Below are 21,844 nucleotides of genomic sequence, written 5' to 3'. Positions count from 1 at the left end.
AACATGCTATCAATGCATAGAGATTTGGAGGAGAGAGGATATCACATGGACAATACTCAAGTCAATGCTGCTATCATAAATTCCCTTGGCCCTGAATGGAAGGAAGCCATTTACAAGTTTAATATGTACCCATTGGCCCAAAAAACAACACAGAGACTCTGTAACATGCTAACTGAAGAAGAAGAGTTGCTGCACACTAACTTTAGGCCAATGTCAGCAATGCACAAACCTAGCTTGGCCAAGAGCGGTCAACAGAAAACCAGTACACCGAGATACTCACGCCAGAAGCAACCCAAGAAGGATGACACTCGTAAGTCTGCTGATTTGCAAAGTGTTCAATCTGGTGAATCTGATCCTCCCACATATCCAACTCAACCAAAGGGAGCACAGAAGAAAGGATCCCGAGGAAAGAGTTCTGGGACTGCAAAGACAACTCCCAAAGACTCCAAAGGTGAGAAAACTGCTTACATTAGCACTCTCCTCCTCAAAGCTGTCCTGACAAGAGTCCACTCTACGACATACGTCAATTATGGACCCTAGATAGCGGAGCGGCCGTGCACATCGCATACCGGAAGGAATCCTTCACTGAGCTACACCAGACAGATGTCAAAGAGGTGTTTGGATTTGCAGAAAATCTCTCCAAAGTGGAAGGAGAAGGAAAAGTTTACGTCAAAGAACTGGACTGCCATATCTCAAGTGTTTTCTACGTTCCAACTGCCAAGAACAACATTCTTAGCGTGTATCGCCTGAGAGAAGAATTAGGGACTGTAGTAACCCATGAACTTACAGAGACTTACATTACCAAGAATGGCAAAATTCTTGCTACTGCCATTCCCATTAGAGGTGTTTTTTATTTAAAACCTAAACCTCCAACCAAGGGTGATGTAAGTATAAAAGTTCCAGTGGGCGAAAGCACAGGTCCAGAGAGACAACCTGGTGCAACTATGAGTTCAGAGGCTCCTAAAGCCAATGAAGTTTCCGAGGTTCCTAATACTGTTACAAATGTTAAACATGTATTAACAAACAAATCTTTTCATTCCAGGTGTATTCACAGATGGCACCGTCGCTTGGGGCATGCTTCTTACCCCGTTTTAGCAAAGATGCCTGAGTTTGTTGATGGTTTTAAAATTGATGGGGCTTGCAAAGTTCACTTAGACTGTAAAGTTTGTAACACAGCAAAGTCTAGAGCATCTCCCATACCTAAGTTTGCTCTTCGATTGTCTACACGCATTTTGAATTGGTCCATACCGACGTTGTCGGTCCATTTCGGCCTACAAAGGGTAACCGTAAGTATTTCTTAACTGTAGTTGACAGTTACTCACATTTTGGCTTTGTTTTTCTATTAAAGCAAAAATCTGAGGCGTTTCAGGTCTTTAAAGACTTTGCTGCAGAGGTACTTACCCAATACGATGTCTGGATCAAGCGAATTCAAAGTGACCGTGGAGGCGAATTCATGTCGCAACAGTTCCAAGGATGGATGGCCAGGAATGGAATCCGTCAGCAGACCTCAGCACCCTCAACGCCTTCGCACAATGGTATTTGTGAATGCCGTAACGGGGTCCTGCAGGCAATGTTTCGTTGTCTCCTTGAGGATGCAGGATTGGACTTTTCATACTGGGGCGAAGCATTAAGGTATGCTAATTACATTGTTAACAGAACATGGAGTAGCGCAATACAAGAGACTCCTTATTACTTGCTTCATGCTAAGAAGCCTGATGTTCAAAACATCTACATTTTTGGTTGTTATGCCACTGTTAACATTCCACTTGATCAAAGAAGAAAAGGAGGTCCTGTGTCAGAAAGATTGAGATTCATCGGCTTTGATGAAAGCTCTAAGTACTACAAATTTGCTGACTCTCACCATAGAGCATATGTTTCCAATTCAGCCAAATTTGAGGAAGACACAAATTGGTCCAGTATACACAGTAATGATACTTCAGTTTATTTTCCTAAGGATGGTATGGCAGAACCTGATTCTCAGGCAGCTGTTCCAGATGATCCTGATGTTCCAGACGATGAACAGTCTTCGACAGTCGCAGAGGAAATCCCTGACGATGAACTTGAAGGCAGAGATGATGATGAACAATGGACCAGCGTTCCAAGGCGTTCCAAGAGAACCACCAAAGGAACTCCTCCAAAGAGATTTGCACAGCAAGTATCTCAATCTCCTTTTCTTTTCTTGTGTAATAATCTTACACTTCCACCTGATCATTTTCATCAGATCAAACTTTTGCCTGAATCTGAACAAGAGAAATGCTATGAGGCTATGGAACGTGAGCTGGACTGTTTAAAGAAACTGAAAGTGTTCCAACAGGTGGAGCCTCCTAAAAACAAGAAAGTCATTGGCACACGCTGGGTGTATAAGGTCAAACAAAAACCAAATGAAGAAAAGCTGTACAAAGCTAGACTTGTAGCTCAAGGATTCTCTCAAATTTATCCAGATGACTACACTGACACATTTTCACCCACAGTCAGAAATGAGAGTGTCAAGATTGCTCTGATCACTGCTACTGCTTTGAACTTAGAGGTTTTTCAGTTCGATGTAGAGACTGCCTATTTGAACGCTGATCTGAATGAAGAGATCTACGTCAAGGGTGCTCCCGGATTCCAGGACCGAGAAGGTGATGTCTGGTCTCTGAGCAAGTCTTTATACGGCCTCAAACAGAGTGCCTTTATGTGGTACCGCCTCTTAACCCAAAAGCTAAATTCAATGGGCTTTTAAAAGTCCGTCTCAGATGAATGCGTGTTCACAAAAGGGCAACGTAAGACTTATGAAATTGTTCTTGTTTATGTTGATGATATTGTTTACATTGGTCCAAATGAACGCATGAGTGAAACTTTTGCTAAGGGTCTTGAGAAACATTTCACCTTAAAAAGCCTAGGGCATATTAATGATTATCTAGGTGTTCAGTTTGAAAAAACTGAGAAGGGGTTCTCTCTTTCACAAGAAAGTAAGGTTGACCAGCTTTTGCAGAATTGTAACATGTCTGATGCGAACACTTGTCGTTCCCCTATGCAGACTGATTTTTACAGGTTAACCCGAGAAGAAAATCCTGAATTTGACAACCAAACGCTGTATCGGTCAGTGATTGGATCGCTATTGTACATCAGCAGTTGGACAAGACCTGACATTTCACTGAGTGTGAATCTACTGTCCAGATACGTTGGAAAAGCAACTACGTTTCATTGGTCTTGCATAAAGAGACTGTTGAGATACATGAAGCTTACTAAGGACATGAAGTTGTTCCTTGAGCCGAAACATGATAAGTACCCTGAAGTGATTTGTTATGCAGATGCTGACTGGGCAGGTGATGTAGAAATACGAAAAAGTACTTCTGGTTACATACTGTTCTTAAATGGTTGTCCTATCTTTTGGAAAGTTAGGAAACAGATGTTTATTTCTTGCTCTTCAACTGAGGCTGAATATGCATGTGTTTCTGATTGTTGTAATGCATTAACCTGTGTTTCTGCTCTCATTGATAGTATTTGGGAATGTCCAAAGAAACCAATTGTTATCATGGAGGATAATATTTCAGTCACATATATTGCTGAAGCTGAATGTGTTGGAGCTCGTTCACGGCACATTGACATCCGGTATAGAAATACCAGAGAGTGTGTGAAAGCAGGATTCGTGAAAATTCAGTATGTTCCTACTACTGAGCAGATCACTGACTTGCTGAATAAGCCGTTGCCAGTTGATCAACATGAATACCTCTCCAACAAAATGTGCCTTAAGTGAATTGATGCCTTGATGTCTTGATGTCCCTTATGTCTCTGATGACTGCCAAAGAAGGGGTGTCACGCTGAGGATTGACAGCTTCCAAAGACATTAAGAAACATCCAGTAGTTAGATAGTTAACTCTGTTTATTAATGTAGCTCCTCCCTCTCTATGATGTAACAGTGCTTCGCTCACTTTCTCCTCTTTGCAGGAAGAGAAGAAGAAGACATTTTATATCTGGTCTTTGTCTCTAGAGATGTAGACGTGATTTTTAGCCACTTAAGGCTAACTTTATTTTTTCTACTTTTTATAATAAAAGTTTAGTTCATTTTGATATGTATGCTTGTGCTTTAATATCCATCTGCCTCCGGAAGGTCTTACTTCAGTTCTAGCGAACTGAGTACTCTGCTTGGTAAGATTTTCTGATCCAGCATGTTTACCAAGGGTTTTTTTCCTCAGCTTTATATGGTAAGCGAATTTTTCTGGATTAGAAGTTCCTCCAGATGGTCACTTCAAGGCTAAATCTCTGCCATGTGTTCTACATGACTCTGCCCTTGAAAACTACTAGAAACTTCAGCTAGTCCAAAATGTACAGTGATGGGCATGTCTTGGAATGTGAAACTCATGCCCTGCCAGCTATATTTGCTGCCAGTCTACTTTCAAATACAATTGAAGCAGCTGATTATATATAAAAAGCCCTACACAGTATAGGACAAGATTAGTGGAGGGACTGTCTAACTCCTATGGTTTCTGATCAGTCAGTATATACTGTATATCTGTGGTGCTTCATATTTTATAGACAGCCAAGGTAACAAATAAGCAAGCACTGGAATATATAAAACCAAACACATAGCTAGAAGACAAAATCATATTTCAGTTGTGCCTGAAATGGGCAGCAGTAAAAGGAACTGAGGTCACCAGAAAACATGGTGTCTAGACACCAACAAAGCCAACAACCAGCCAGAATATAAAACAATTGAAAATCTACAGATATTTGGTCCACTGAGAATTAGATACAATTTAATGATACATTATCATTATTTGGCGCATTGCATAACTAACAAAAAGTAGATAAATTCAAAATGCATTTAACAGTCAGATTGATACTTGTAATCAATGTTCCTTCTATTTTTTTTCCGGTGTGGGTGGAAAAGTATAATGCCTAGCGGCACATTTTCATGCCTGGGTGTGGATCGGTTGGAAACGCGGTTGTTAAGTGAATCTGGCTTCTCCCCCGCCTTCCCCATTGTCTTTGCTTGTGAGACAGTTTGTTTGTTTGTTTGTTTGTTTGTTTGTTTGTTTATTCGACTTCTATGCCGCCCAATCCCGAAGGACTCAGGGTGGCTTACAACAATGATAAAAATACAAAAGATACAAAAGATAAAAGAAGTCGAACATTTCTAAAACTAAAATGTTATAAAACGTTGCAAAGGGGGATCACGTGACCTCAGAACACAGCAACGGTCATAAATATGAACCGGGGGCAAAGTTTTGATCACACGATCGTGGAGCTGCTGAGAAGATTGTAAGTGTGAAAAGGGGCATAAGACACTTTTTTTCAGGGCTGTTGCGACTTTGAACAGTCAGTAAATGAACTGTTGTAGGTTGAGGACAACCTACCTTCCCCCCTAGATGTTTTCTGTGGAGCTTCAAAATGGACTCCGGATCTGCTTCTAAAGGAGTGCACTGGTCAGACAGATAATCCTCGATTTCTGTTCTGGCCCCAATGGAGGCCAACATTTCTATCTCCTGAGTAAGACGGTTATTAAGTGAGTTCTGCCTCACTTTACCATCTTTTTTGCCACAATCGTTAGGTGAATCCCTGCAGTTGCTTGTCAGAAGATCCCAAAAGATGTTCACATAACCTTGGGACATTGCCACCATCATAACTACCGACCAGTTGTCAAGTGTCCAAAGTTTGATCCAATAACCCCTTTATTTTTCTAGCAAAGTCCTTCCTTCCTCTGTCCCTCCATTCATTTCATTCTTCCTCCTTCCTTCTTTCCTTCGTTCCTCCCTTCTTTCCTTGTTCCCTCCATTTCTCCCTGCTTCCTTCCTTCCTTCCTTCCTTCCTTCCTTCCTTACTTAACAACAATAATAATACTAATAATTTATTAGATTTGTATGCCGCCCCTCTCCAAAGACTCGGGGCGGCTCACAACAACATAAACAGTGTATAAATCCAATTTTAAAATACAATTTAAAACTCTTATAATAAAATAAAATAATCACACAACCAATCAAACCATACACCAGCCTTGACAATTGGGATGTGTGTTAGTTTCCCCATGCCTGGCAGCAAAGATGAGTTTTTAATAACTTACGAAAGGCGAGGAGGGTGGAGGCAGTCCTAATCTCTGGGGGGAGTTGGTTCCAGAGGGCCGGGGCCGCCACAGAAAAGGCTCTTCTCCTGGGTCATGCCAGATGACATTGTTTAGTCGACGGAACCCGGAGAAGGCCAACTCCGTGGAACTTAATCGGCCGCTGGGATTCGTGTGGCAGAAGGCGGTCTCAGAGGTATTCTGGTTTGATGCCATGTAGGGCTTTGTAGGTCATAACCAACACTTTGAATTGTGATCGGAAATTGATCGGCAGCCAGTGTAGGCCACGGAGTGTTGTTGAGACCTGGGCATATCTGGGGAGTCCCACGATTGCTCTCGCGGCCACATTCTGCATGATCTGAAGTTTCCGAACATTCTTCAAAGGTAGCCCCATGTAGAGAGCGTTGCAGTAGTTGAACCTTGAGGTGATGAGGGCATGAGTGACTGTGAGCAGTGACTCCTGGTCCAAAGAGGGCCACAACTGGTGCACCAGGCGAACCTGGGCAAACGCCCTCCTCGCCACATCTGAAAGATGGTGCTCTAATGTTAGCTGTGGATCGAGGAGGACATCCAAGTTGTGGACCCTCTCTGAGGGGGTCAATAATCTCCCCCACACACAGTGATGGACGGACAGATGGTTTTGTCCTTGGGAGGCAAAACCCACGGCCACTCCCTCTTGTCAGAGTTGAGTTTGAGCCTGTTGACACCCATCCAGACCCAACAGCTCCAGGCACCGGCACATCACTTCCACTGCTTCACTGACTGGACATGGGGTGGTGATGTACCTTCCTTCCTTCCTTCCTTCCCTCCCTCCCTCCCTCCTCCTCTCCTCTCCGCATCTCTCTTTCCCTCCCTCTCTTTCCCTTTCTTTCATTCTCTCCACTTCTTTCTCTCTTTTCCCTGTCTCTCATTCTTTCCCTCCAGGTTTCTCTCATTTCTGTGTACCTCTTCCTCTCCCCCTTATCTCTCTCATTTATTTCTCCTCCCTTTTTGCTTTCATTTGTCTCACTTTCATTTGTTTTTCTCTCTCTTTCCTCTCCCTTTCCCTTTTTCTTTCTCTCCCTTCTCTCTCTCATTTGTTTCCCTCTTCTCCCTCTCTCATTCTCTCTCTCTCTCTCAATCTTTCTCTTATTTCTCTCTCTCCCTTCTCTTTCATTTGCCTCTATTTCCTCTATTTTTCTTTTTTCTTCTTTGGGTGCTTTTTACCATATGATTTAAATCAAGAGTCACTTCTCTCTCTTTTTGTTTCTATCTTTTCCCTCTCATTCTCTGCCTCCACCATTTTCTCATTTCTCTCTTTTTCTCCCCTTTTTGCTCTCATTTCTCTCTCATTCTCTCCCTTTCATTTGTTTTTCTCTTCCCTCTCTCTCTTTTTTCTTCTCTCCCCTTCTCTCTCTCATTTGTTTGTTCTTCCTCTTCCTCCATCACTTTCTCATTTTTCTCTTTCTCCTTTTCTCCCTCTCGCATTCCCTCCCCCTCTCAGTCCCCCCTCTTTACCTCTTTTCCTCTTCAAGTCAGGGATGGTGGGGGGGCTCCCTGTGGCTCTTCTTTCCAGGGCAACATGGGGACAGGGGCTCTAGAGCTGCAGCCCCCACATGGCCTTGTAAAGAAGACATGCGGGGATTCCCTGCCCACCATCCCCGGGCTGAAGGGATTGGAGCAAAGTCCACATTTTTTCCCCTTCTACATGCTGCTGCTGGCTGCATGAGTTAACAAGGTAAAGAAGAAAGAAGGAACGGGGGTGCAATCCCCGCGTCCTCCCTCAGGGCTGCCTCAGGGCAAACTTCTGCGCCCTGCCATGCGCCTCTTGGGAGGGGAGGCTGAGTGCTCTCCCGTGAGCTTTACAGAGAAAGGCGGAGAGAGGGTGAGGCGAGAGCTCCGGTGTGGGCAGCGCCATCAGCCAAGCAATGGGAACGACTGCTGCTTTTTCCCCACAGGGCACTGCTCCTGCATGCAGATGGTGAGGCTGTCCAACCGCTGCCTCGCCTCCCTCTGGTCTTTTCCTCCCGATGCCACACACTAAAGTCCCCCACAAACGTTTTTTTATAAATCCTTTCAGCTTCTCTCCCAGGAAGGGACCAATAACCAAAGGGGACTCCGCCTTGGTTTGCCTGCCTCTCTGAGGTGGGGTAGGGAAGTGGGGAGGGTGTGTATGTGTGTATGTGGAGAGGGCCGGCAGTGGAACAGGGAACTCACATGTGTGTGTGACTTTCAGGAGAGAAAAACCTTTGCCGGCCGAAGACTTTCCTGCACTTTTCTTGCCGCTCCCCCCCAAATCCGAAACCCGGCACCGCTGCGCAGCATTGGAAAATGCTGTGCAGCCATTCATTTTTGGGTGCGCAGCCATGCAGCCACACACCTTAGAGGGAACACTGCTTGTAATATAGGCTATTCTGGAAGATAGAATAGGGTAGGGCAGGGCAGGGCAGAGTGGGGCAGGGCAGGGCAAGCTAGGGTAGGATGTCCTAGGATGCAAAAGATATTGGACACAAATAGACTGAAATAAATCAAATTACAAAAGGCACCTATGGAGTCTAAAATTTTGTATCAAATCAATTTGTTACACCAGCAACTGTCTATGCTAACACTTCAAGAAATAGAAGTAAAGTTGAATTATTTATTTATTTATTGGATTTGTATGCCGCCCCTCTCCAAAGACTCGGAGCGGTTCACAACAGGAATAGAAAATACAAATCCAATTATTAAAAAAGCAAAACAGTTAAAAACCCTTGGTTAAAAACACTCATATAACCCAAACAAACCATACATAAGCGGCCGAGGGTAATCAATTTCCCCATGTCTGGTGGCAAAGGTGGGGGCAGGGTGGGGGCAGTCCTATTTTCCGGGGGGAGTTGATTCCAGAGGGTCTTCCCCTGGGCCCCACCAGACAGCATTGTTTTATCGACAGGACCCGGAGAAGGCCAACTCTGTGGGACCTAATCGGTCGCTGGGATTCATGCAGCAGAAGGCGGTCCCGAAGGTATTCTGGTCCGATACCATGAAGGGCTTTATAGGTAATAACCAACCCTTTGAATTGTGACCGGAAATTGATCAGCAACCAATGCAGATTGCGGAGTTTTGATATGGCATGGGCATATCTGAGAAAGCCCATGATTGCTCTCGCAGCTGCATTCTGCACGATCTGAAGTTTCTGAACACTCTTCAAAGGTAGCCTCATGAAGAGAGAGTTACAGTAGTCGAATCTCAAGGTGATGAGGGCATGAGCGACTGTGAGCAGTGACTCCTGGTCCAGGTAGGGCCGCAACTGGTGCATCAGGTGAACCTGGGCAAATGACCCCCTCGCCACAGCCAAAAGATGGTTCTCTAATGTTAGCTTTGGATCAAGGAGGACACCCAAGTTACGGACCGTCTCTGAGTGGGTCAGTGATTCCCCTCCCAAAGAAATGGACGGACACATGGAATTGTCCTTAGGAGGCAAAACCCACAGCCACTCCATCTTGTCAGGATTGAGTTTGAGCCTGTTGATACCCATCCAGACCCCAACAGCCTCCAGGCACCGGTACATCACTTCCACTACTTTGTTGACTGGACATGGGGTGGAGATGTACAGCTGGATATCATCAACATACTGATGATACCTCACCCCATGCCCCTGGATGATCTCGCCCAGAAGTTTCATGTAGATATTCAATAGCAGGGGGGAGAGGACCGACCCCCGAGGCACCCCACAATGGAGAGACCTAGAGGTTGATGTCTGACCTCCCACTGACACCGACTGTGACCAACCAGAGAGGTAGGAGGAGAACCACTGAAGGACAGTGCCCCCTACTCCCAACCCCTCCAGCCAGCACAGAAGGAAACCATGGTCGATGATATCAAATGCCGCTGAGAGATCAAGAAGCACCAGGATAGAGCACCGGGCACTCCAGAGATCATCTATCAATGCAACCGAAGCAGTTTCTATGCTGTAGCTGGGCCTGAATCCTGACTGTTGAGGGCCCAGATATTCGGCTTCTTCCAAGGACCGCTGGAGCGCCACCACCTTCTCAACAACCGTTCCCATAAAGGGAAGGTTGGAGACTGGATGATAGTTGTTGAGAATGGCTGGGTCCAGGAAAGGCTTCTTGAAGAGGGGGCGCACAAGTGCCTCCTTGTAAAGAGACGGGAAGGACCCCTTCCTGAAAGAAGTGTTGACAATCTCCTGGACACAGCGCTGTGGACGAGTGCATCTGGTATTACCCCAAGCATCCTCTGAAAACCCTCTGGGTCCATCAGGCATCTGGGGCGGAACCACCTAATCAGTTCTGCCTCCCTGTTGTGGACAATTGGAGCCAGGAAGTAAAGCCGCAGCAGAAAATGGTCTGACCATGACAAAGGGAACACTTCTAATCCCATTAGTCTCAGACCATTACTCAATTGCTCTGAGAGGAATACCATGTCGGGTGTGTGTCCCCCCTCGTACTATTTGAGTCAGGTCCATGGATGTCATGGTGGCCATGAACTCCTGTGCTAGCCCAGAGGTTTCACTGAGCTATGGTAGGTTAAAGTCCTCCAAGACAATAAGTCTGGGGAACCCCACCGCCAACCTGGCTATCTCCTCGAGCAGCACAGGCAGGGATGTTGACACGCAGCTGAAAGGCAGGTACATGAGCAACAAGCCCACCTGAACCCCTAAGTCCAACTTCACCAGGAGGGACTCACGACCCGCAATCTCAGGAGCAACGAGTCTGCACAGGCAAAGGCTCTCCCTGGCCATAATAGCCACTCCTCCCCCCCCTTCCCTGAGGTCGAGGCTGATGCCGTACCTGAAACCCGGCTGAGCAGATTTCAGAGAGAGGAACTCCTCCCTCAGGGCCCAGCCAGGTTTCAGTCACACATGCCAGGTCGTCGTCCTCCTCCTCCAGGATCAGATCCCGGATGAGGAGAGCTTTATTTACCACCAACCTGGCATTGAGTAGCAGCAGCCTGAGCCCAGGGCCAGGATTACACTCATCACCAGTATCCTGGGTTGAGCTCACGGGGCTGGAACAGGGGATCGCTATTAAGCAGTGATCTCTCCTTCCCCCAGAATGGCTATCTCCATTCCATAGCTCCCGCCATATCTGCCTCTTCCCAGCAGCACTGGGATACTCTGACCCTCTGTCACCTCAGGATAGGCACCTCCTCCCCTCCTGCCTCTCCATCGCCAGGTAGGTCAAATGTGTCATTCATGCCATTCCCAATCACCTCCGGACCTCTATGTTTTTGCGATGCTGGGATTCTCCTGAGGCTCCCCTCACTGGGAAACCCCACCTCTGGACTTCCGTTGCCAGTGAAGCACCCGTTTTTGTGCTGCTGGGATTTCCCTGCTGGGATTCCCCTGCAGCATCACAAAAACAGGGAAGTCCAGAGGTGGGGTTTCCCATGGAGGGGAGCCTCAGGGGAATCCCAGCAGCGCAAAAACAGGCACTTCGCTGGCAACAGAAGTCCGGAGGCTGGGCATCCCAGCAGCGGTGGTGGGTTTGTAAGGTGAAAATAGTTTGTAAGAAGAGGCAAAAAAATCTTAAACCCTGGGTTTGTATCTCGAAAAGTTTGTATGATGAGGCATTTGTAAGACGAGGTATCACTGTATAAAGTTTCCCTAATTTTGGTTTATTAAGTAGATTTCTATTTGATTTCTTAATATGGACTTCCTGTAGGATATTTATTTGTGCTTTTTGTTTCTTAAGTTTAGTCAATATTTGATTTCTTTTCCTGGGGTTGTTCAGGCAATTAACATTAACTGAAAAGATTTTCAGGTCATATGACATTTCTATTTATAGTATTTTTTAATTTTTTTTTGTTCATGCAGTCTGCTGTCTAATACCAATTCTTGTTGCGTTTGAGGTTGTTTCTTTTTAACATCTTGCAATTCTTCCCTCTCTTTACCAGTGACCCGCTTCTCTTCTTCTTTATCTTTAAATTCTATCTGCAGTTAGTCAATTTTGTTCAATTCACTTTGTGCGAAAAAAGCTCTTGCCTGGTCCACGCTCTCTATCTTGATTTTTATTGCTTGCCAAGTCAGAGAAAGTCCTTCTGGTACTAACCATCGGAAAATTATGTTCTTTTTAATTAATACACTTGTGAGAAAATAGTATTCTCTTCTGCTTTCTCTTACCCTCTTTGGAACTTGTTTCAGAATTGTAATATCTTTCTCTTTGTATTTCCAGGTCTGATTTCTCGCCTATTTTAAGATGTCATCTTTAATTACTCTTCTTGAGAACTTGATGTGGACTTCTCTTGGTAGGTTATGTTGCCATGCATAGCCAGTTTGGACTCTATAAATTTCATCTATCTCTTTTATAAGTTCTTGTGGATCCATTTGTAAAATTTCACCTATTATCTCTGCCATCTTTGCAGATAAATCTTCATCTTTCTCTTCATTCATGCTTTAAATACATGAATTTCAGGAGACAGGAGGAAGCATGAAAGAATGTATGTGGAATGTAATTAAAAGAGATAACGGGAGAAAGGAATGTGCCAGTCTGTATTGCATTTTTGAATTTCTACCAGAAACCAGAACAGTGTTGAAACTTCCTCACTTTGAATTAATTAAGAAATTCAACCAGACAGCTCAGGATGGCCAATTTAGCTAATGATGTCCAAATGTTAGCACAAACGGTAGCTGCTTTACAAGCACAAATCATCGCATTACAAAATCAAGCAGCAGCCCCTGTTCAACCACAAGTAATCATTCAATCAAGGCCAAAAATTTACTTAGCCTTGCAAATTTGGCAACCACCAGCTCGAGCCAAAGATGTCCAACAATTTTTGGGTTTTGTCAACTACTACCGAACCTTCATTCCTAACTTTGCCACCTTGAATGCACCCCTCACTCACCTTCTCCAGAAAAACGTTCCATTTCAATGGGGCACCGAAGAACAACAAGCCTTTCTTAATCTCAAAAAAGCTTTCATGCAGGAACCTTTTCTCCAATACCCTGATCCTCGCCGTCCATTTATCGTCGAAGCTGACACCTCCGACGTTGGAGTAGGAGCTGTACTTCTCCAACAACGCCAATATGACAGACCTTTATTTCCCTGTGCCTATTATTCTAGGAAATTAAAACCTCCTGAACAGAACTATACCATTTGGGAAAAGGAACTTTTAGCCATCAAGACTGCTTTTGAGACCTGGCGACATCACCTGGAAAAAGCCCGTCACCACCGAACTGACCACAAAAACCTGGAATTTCTCCAAACTGCCAGGAAACTAAGCCAGAGACAAATCCGATGGTCCTTTTTCTTTGCCTGATTCGACTTCCGCATTACCTACATTTCTAAGTTGGACAACAAACAAGCCGACGCATTGTCTAACAAACCTGAATACACCCAAACACCCAAACCTGCGCTGCTTCGTACCATTCTGCCTCTTGCGTCAATTGCAGCCGCCCACAATGCAGTAGATCTTCGCCAACAAATTCGGGACGCGCAATGCCAGGACACCTTTGTCACCCACTTGTAAGAATTTTTAGAAGTTACTAAAAGATATTAGCACTTTCTTTTCTCTTTTCTCTGTTCTTACAAAGTTCTTACAAAGCTATAAATTACAAAAAGAATTGAGTATAAATGAATTGGATTTATTAATATTTTAATTTCATGGGAGCTTATCAATGAAAACACATATACAGTGATACCTTGTCTTACGAACTTAATTGGTTCCAGGACAAGGTCCGTAAGGTGAAAAGTTCGTAAGACGAAGCAATGTTTCCCATAGGAATCAATGTAAAAGCAAATAATGCGACTGAAGTATGATGGCATAGTTAGGAAAAATAGCAAATAGCAAAGTGAAATTTACATAGCTATGGCACTTTAAATATAAATGAAAACGTAGAACATTATCTAAAATCTGGATGATAGCACTTGGAAAGGAGGTAGCACAGGATGAATGATATATACCAGAAATAATTGGATAAATAATTAGAAAAATTTGATTAATTTGACTAAGAATTTGGCATTTGATATTGTATTGTATTGTATTATATTTTAATTTGAGGTATGTAAATTGGAATCTCTGTAAGGTGTGAAAAACAATAAAAAATTTATACCCCATTTACAAGTGTGTTCAGGTACCACTAGCTGATTTAAAGAATGTCTAGTATGATGGTGTTGAATGCTGAACTAAAGTCTACAAAGAGGACCCCAGCGTAGGTCTTTGGAGATTCAAGATGCTGTAGGATGTAGTGCAGAGCCATATCAACAGCATATTAACAGCGTTATTATTATTATTTTATTATTTATTTAGATTTGTATGCCGCCCCTCTCCGCAGACTCGGGGCGGCTCACAACAAAGTGAAAAAAACAGTTTACAACAAATCTAAATTTCTACTAAAAACATTTAAAAGAAACCCCATTTTCTAAACACACATACATACACACATACCATTCATAAATTGTATATGCCCGGGGGAGATGTCTCAGTTCCCCCATGCCTGACGACACAGGTGGGTCTTAAGGAGCTTACGAAAGGCAAGGAGAGTAGGGGCAGTTCTAATCTCCGGGGGGAGTTGGTTCCAGAGGGTCGGGGCCGCCACAGAGAAGGCTCTTCCCCTGGGGCCCACCAACCGACATTGTTTAGTTGACAGGACCCGGAGAAGGCCCACTATGTGGGACCTAATCGGTCGCTGGGATTCGTGCGGCAGCAGGCGGTCTCGGAGATATTCTGGTCCAGTGCCATGAAGGGCTTTACAGGTCATAACCAACACTTTGAATTGTGACCGGAAGTTGATCGGCAACCAATGCAGACTGCGGAGTGTTGGTGAAACATGGGCATACCTAGGTAGGCCCATGACTGCTCTCGCAGCTGCATTCTGCACGATCTGAAGTTTTCGAACACTTTTCAAAGGTAGCCCCATGTAGAGAGCATTACAGTAGTCGAACCTCGAGGTGATGAGGGCATGAGTGACTGTGAGCAGTGAGTCCTGGTCCAGATAGGGTCGCAACTGGTGCACCAGGCAAACCTGGGCAAACGCCCCCCTCGCCACAGCTGAAAGATGGTTCTCTAATGTGAGCTGTGGATCGAGGAGGACGCCCAAGTTGCGGACCCTCTCCGAGGGGGTCAATAATCCCCCCCCCAGGGTAATGGAAGGACAGATGGAATTGTCCTTGGGAGGCAAAACCCACAGTCACTCCATCTTATCTGGGTTGAGTTTGAGTCTGTTGACACCCATCCAGGCCCCAACAGCCTCCAGACACCGGCACATCACTTCCACTGCTTCGTTGACTGGACATGGGGTGGAGATGTAAAGCTGGGTATAATCAGCGTACTGATGATACCTCACCCCATGCCCTTGGATGATCTCACCCAGCGGTTTCATGTAGATATTGAATAGCAGGGGGGAGAGGACCGATCCCTGAGGCACCCCACAAGGGGGAGACCTCGGAGTCGACCTCTGACCCCCCACTAACACCGACTGCGACCGACCGGAGAGGTAGGCGGAGAACCACTGAAGAACAGTGCCTCCCACCCCCAACCCCTCCAGCCGGTGCAGAAGGATACCATGGTCGATGGTATCGAAAGCCGCTGAGAGGTCAAGAAGCACCAGGACAGATGATAAACCCCTGTCCCGGGCCCGCCAGAGATCATCCATCAACGCGACCAAAGCAGTTTCCGTGCTGTAACCGGGCCTGAAACCCGACTGCTGGGGACCTAGATAATCGGCTTCTTCCAAGGATCGCTGGATCTGGAGTTCCACCACCTTCTCGACAACCTTCCCCATAAAGGGAAGGTTGGAGACTGGCCGGTAGTTATTAAGTACGGCTGGGTCCAGGGAAGGCTTCTTGAGGAGGGGGCGCACAAGCGCCTCTTTATAGGAAGGTGGAAAGGATCCCCTCCCCAAGGAAGCGTTGATAATCTCCTGGACCCAGCTCCGTGTCACCTCTCTGCCGGCTGAAACCAGCCAGGAGGGACACGGATCCAGTAAACAGGTGGCGGAACTCACAGCTCCAATGGCCTTGTCCATTTCATCAGGTGTCACTAGATCAAACTCTTCCCAGACAGGTGGACAAGTACGTGCCCCAGTCACCTCAACTGACTCGTTATCAGTCGACTCTGTTTTCCAATTGGAGTCGAGGTCCGCCCGAATCTGAGCGATTTTATCAGCAAAAAACGTGTTAAAATCCTCGGCACTACTCTGTAAGGGCTCCCCAACTCCCCTCTGATTAAGAAGGGAGCGGGTCACCCTAAACAGAGTGGCCGGGCGGGATTCCGCTGATGCAATCAAGGTGGCATGATACGTGCATCTTGCCGCCTTGAGCGCCACTTTGTAAGTCTTAATAAAAGCTCTTACAAGTGGTCGATCAGATTCAGACTTACTCTTCCTATATCGCTTCTCTAGACGTCTCTTCTGGCGTTTCAACTCCCGGAGCTCCTCGTTGAACCATGGAGCTCTACGGGGTCTAGCGCCACGGAGAGGTCGTAAAGGCGCAATCCGATCAAGAGCCTCCGCTGCAGCCTTGTTCCAGGCTTCCGCAAGAGACTCCGCCGAACTGTGGACGAGTGCATCTGGAATAACCCCAAGCGCCGTCTGAAAGCCCTCTGGGTCCATCAGGCGTCTGGGGCGGAACATCTTAATTGGTTCCGCCTCCCTGCGGGGAAGGATTGGAGCCAGGAAGTCAAGCCGTAGTAGAAAATGGTCTGACCATGACAAAGGCAACCCTTCTAAGCCCCTTAGTCTCAGACCATTGCTCAATTGCTCAGAGAGGAATACCATGTCGGGTGCGTGTCCTCCCTCGTGAGTCGGACCCTGTATTACTTGAGTCAGGTCCATGGCTGTCATGGTGGCCATGAACTCCTGTGCCAGTCCAGAGGCTTCGCCGAGTGACGGCAGGTTAAAGTCCCCCAAGACAATAAATCTGGCGAACTCCACCGCCAACCCGGCTACCTCCTCGAGCAGCACAGGCAGGGCTTTTGACACGCAGCTGGGAGGCAGGTACGTGAGAAACAAGCCCACCTGAACCCCTAAGTCCAACTTCATCAAGAGAGACTCACAACCCGCAATCTCTGGAGCAATGAGTCCACGTATGCAAAGGCACTCCCTGGCTATAATAGCCACTCCTCCCCCCCTTCCCTGGGGTCGAGGTTGATGCCATATCTGAAACCCAGCTGGGCAAATTTCAGAGAGAGGAACTCCTCCCTCTGGGCCCAGCCAGGTTTCAGTAATATATGCCAGGTCGGCCTCCTCATCCAGGATTAAATACCGGATGAGGAGAGCTTTATTTACCACCGACCTGGCATTAAGCAGCAGCAACCTGAGCCCAGGGCCAGAATTACACTCATCACCAGTACCCAAGATTGAGCTCACAGAGCCAGAACAAGGGACCGTTATTAAGCAATGGTCCCTCGTTCCCCTGGAACGGATAACTCTGTGGCCCCCGCCATATCTGCCTCTCCCCAGAAACACCGGAATATTCTGACCCTCTGTCACCCCAGAGATTAGTGCCCTTTCCCCTCCCGCCTCTCCGGCGTCAGGTGGGCCAAGTCTATCATTCATACTGTTTTCATTTATCACATTCATACCATAATCCCACCCGCCCCAACCATTGCATTCATACCAATCATTCGTCCCATATCTACCCCAATCATCCATTAATTACGAACACCCCCTAGCAATATTAAAATGAATTAAATTAATAATAATTAAAATAAAAGTGTTGTGTTTCAGGCCTACGCAGATTGAAAACCAAAGGAGGAATCCCAATTCGATGCTATTTTAAATCAAACTCTTTTATATAAGAAGCAGCCTTTTTTAACAACAACAACAATAATAATAATAATAATAATAATTTATTGGATTTGTATGCTGCCCCTCTCCGCAGACTCGGGGCGGCTAACAATAATGATAAAAACAGTATGTGACATGGTCTCCCTCCTCCTCTGAGTCAGACATTACCATCATTGGCATATCTGCCACTTCTAGTGGTCCCCCAGATTCATCCAGGTCTATCTCTTCCTCACTCTCATTCTCTGCGTCAGCTGGCAAGACCACTGGCCTAGTGTACCAAGATGAGCCTGGTTCATCCTCTTCAAAATCTGTCATTACCAGAGTTGGTTGAGGACCACTCACAATACTCGGTATGCACTTGGGGTCTAACAGTGGATCTGTGATGGTTTTCAAGTGGAACATCACTAGCCTTTCAAATGTTTTCATAACTACAGATGTTAGAGCAACCGGTCTGTAGTTATTCAGTTCCTTGATGGAGGGCTTCTTCGGCATTGGGATGACAGTAGAAGCAGGAAGGAACATAGCACATCTCTAGTGATTTGTTGAAGATTTGGGTGAAGATGGGGTCCAATTCGTTAGCATAGACTTTTAGGCAAGAAGAACTTATCTTGTCTGGGCCTGGTGCTTTTCCAGGCTTCTGTCTGTAAAATAGATCTTGCACTTCCTTTTCTGTGATCACCAAGGGTTGTAAACCCAAGGGGGTAGGTTCAGTTGTATGGGGTTTGACTGTTGTTGGTGTGTCTAAGCTGGAGGTTGTGGAGTTAGGTGGCTGTAGTTTCTTTTCAAACCTGCACTAGAACACATTCAGGTCATCTGCCAGTTGCTGATTTCCTTCAGCTTGGGAAGATGGTTTGCTGTAACTGGTGATGTTTTTGAGAGTTTTCCACATGTTTGCTGGTTCATTTGTTGAGAATGGATTCTTTAGCTTTTCAGAGTACGGATGTGGCCAAAAAAGTGGAAACACTTCACTTTTTGGCATCATAATGTTTGAAAATGTTAAAATCAATTAAAACTTGACACATTTTAATGTTTTGGGGTTTTTTAATTCTGTTATTTGATATGTTTTTTAAACTACCTTTTTTTTTTACAGAAATTTAAGGAAATTGGCTATAACCTTCTAGAAATGGCAGACCTCTCAGACTTTCAAAGAGGCCAAATTGTTGGTGCTCAAATGGCAGGCGCTAGTGTAATAGAAAGTGCCCAAATGTTTGGTGTTTCAAGAAGTAATGTCTCAAAAGTAATGACTGCTTTTGAAAGAGAAGGGAAAATGTCCTCAGCCAAGCACAGGTCTGGTCGAAAGTCGAAGTTGTTTGAGAGAGACTGTTGGACTCCAAAGCAAATTGTTAGAACGGATCGCAAGACCATAGCTCCTAAAATCACTGCAGAGCTCAATAAACACATACAGAACCCAGTTTCCACAAAAACTGTTCAAAGGGAGCTTCACAAATCTGGATTCCACAGAAGAGATGCAATTAGAAAACCTCTCCTCTCAAAGACAAATGTTTCAAAGTGTTTAGAGTGGTGTAGAAACCACCAGAAATGTTCCCTCGAGCAATGGCAAAATGTGATTTTTTTCTGGTGAATCATCGTTTACCCTTTTTCTGACCTCCAGCCATGTTTACGTTTGGAGACAGCCAAAAGAATCATTCCAACCATCAAACATGGTGGGGGTTCAGTGATGATCTGGGGTGCTATTTCTTGGAAATCCACCAGACCAATGATTTCCCTATATGGAATAATTAACAGCCATCACTATTTAGGAGTTTTGGTTGACCAAATTCATCCTATGTTCAAGAACTGTTTCCAGAGGGGGATGCCGTCTTTCAAGATGATAATGCACCAATCCATAGAGCAATTGTTAAAGAATGGCATGAGGAACATTCTAATGCAGTTCAGCATCTCATCTGGCCACCACAATCACCAGACCTCAACATTATTGAGCATTTATGGTCGATTTTAGAGATTCAAGTAAGAAGTCAATTTCCACCACCATCATCACTAAAAGAACTGGAGGGTGCTTTAACTAAAAAATGAGCTAAAATTCCTTTGGAAACAATTCACAATTTGTATGAATCAATACCTTGGAGAATTGAGACTGTATTTGCCGCAAAAGGTGGACCAACACCATATTGAAAGATATTTGATGATTTTTCAACGTGTTTCCATTTCTTTGTCCACCCCCTGTAGTTTCTTTTTGCTCCCCCCCCCTTGTGTGTGTGTGTGTGTGTGTACACACTCTTGAACCATTTCAAAAAACAGGTGAGGGCTGGGGGGTTTTTTCTCTCTTATTCTTTCTAAAGACAAGTGAGGGCTGGGTTTTTTCTTTCTCTTATTCTTTGGGTGCTTTTTATCATATGCTTTAAATCAAGAGTCACTTCTCTCTCTTTTGTTTCTCTCTCTTTCCTCTCATTCTCTGTCTCGCAGCCGACCGCCCTGCTGCCGCTACTGCCCAATGTCGCTGTTGCCGGCCTGGTGTGTGCTGTTGCTGACCACTCGCAGCCACAGCTACTGCCCAGTGCCGCTGCTGCGGCGCCCTCCCACTCCTGCTGCCGGCGGTCTCCTGCTGGGCCCCAAAGCTCACCTGCCACTGCCGCCAGGGAAGCTCCAGCCGGGCGGGGCGCTGCAGCTGCCGGAAAACTTGGAAGGCACGAAGAAGGAACCTCAGCTTCCGATCTTGCAACTTTTTGCTCTTCGCGCCCTCAGCAAAAAGTTGTGAGACCAGAACCTGTGCTGCCTTCTTCACAGCACACCTGACCATGTCTCGCAGCACACTAGTGTGCTGCGGCACACTGGTTGAAAAACACTGCTATAAAGGCACTTCAAATGAATGTTGGAAATGTAAATGAGAAGAAGAGACTTTTCATCATTTATGGTGGATGGGTGATAAATCAAAGAAATATTGGAGTAGGATTCATATGTCAATACAGAAATTTTTTAAAGTGAATATAGAAAGAAAACCAGAGACTTTTCTTTTGGGTTTAATGAAATAAGACTTGAGGGGAAAAATTCAGAACTTTGATGTTATCTTGAAAACAGCAAGACTACTTTATGCACAGAGATGGAAGGTCACTTCCCCCACAATGGATGATAGATAAATTGACTGATTTAATTAAAAAACCCACACACAAATATCTTTATTTCTACTTGGAAATCATTTCTGGACTTTGTGCTCGAAGTGGAAAAAATGAAATTATGATTTTGGGTTTTACCAATTAAATAGATCTGTTGTTACAGAAATGGCTAGTTTATTATATTATTATTAAAAAGTAAAAAATTGAGGGTAGATGTTAATGCCTTATTTTACTGTACCAAAGGAGACAGAAGCCAATGCCTTTTTTTCTTTTTCCCTTGCTTCTCCCCCACTTCCCTTTTTCCTTCTCTAATTTCACTAATATTGTTTTTATTCTCTTTGTATGTTATATTGCACATTAATAATAAAAAACTATATTAAAATCCCAACTATAGCCAAAAAAAGTTATAACATTGGATAGGTCACATAATGATCCTTTTAATGACTGGCACATCTTCGAGGCTCAGTTACATTCATAACTCAAGGTCTACCTGTAAAGTAAATTTAGGCCAGGGCAAGCCTTTATAATATCCACAAACAATTAGGCCACTTTGTAAAACCCCATAAATCTAGTGCTGGGAGTAAATTGTGTATTTGATTATCCTAAATAACTTCATCTATTTGTCAAGTTCACATATTTCTTTCCTTTTTACCATTTGTAAAACTAGCATATACTAACTCAGAAGAATAGTTGATTAATTATAATTTTAATTGAAAGAAGTAAACAAGCATAACATAATGATATAATGTTTTCTAAGAATCATTAACTTGAAAAAATATTTATCTTCCCTTAATGAATTGACAAAAATACCTGTTTAAAGTTGCCACTACATTTTTGCTCCCAGTCCATCATATCATGAAAAATAGGAATTACAACATTCCGCAGATCAGGCTGTGGTATCAATGTCACTTCTAAGAAAGGGCCAATTAGTGATGGGATGAAATGGATTTTGTGTTCTCCTAAAAAAGAAGAGATTACATTGAGTAGAACTATTCCGTTTTAGTTTTTCCGTTACAACTTTTTATATAAATA

At 44.7% G+C, this 21,844-nt stretch overlaps 1 protein-coding gene across 1 annotated transcript in view; it reads right to left on the bottom strand.

Moving 5' to 3' along the window:
* The window catches only part of DOCK4 (dedicator of cytokinesis 4), an 826,344-nt gene that overhangs the window by 373,401 nt on the left and 431,099 nt on the right, over window positions 1–21,844 (bottom strand). The window contains exon 32 of the mRNA XM_070755516.1: window positions 21,623–21,771. Coding sequence (XP_070611617.1) covers window positions 21,623–21,771 — 149 coding nt within the window. The remainder of the gene's footprint in view (window positions 1–21,622; window positions 21,772–21,844) is intronic.

This window comes from Erythrolamprus reginae, chromosome 6 (genome assembly GCF_031021105.1).
Source record: "Erythrolamprus reginae isolate rEryReg1 chromosome 6, rEryReg1.hap1, whole genome shotgun sequence".
NCBI lineage: Eukaryota > Metazoa > Chordata > Lepidosauria > Squamata > Dipsadidae > Erythrolamprus > Erythrolamprus reginae.
Note: the sequence above shows the minus strand (reverse complement) of the source record. Positions and strands in the feature narration are given on the sequence as shown.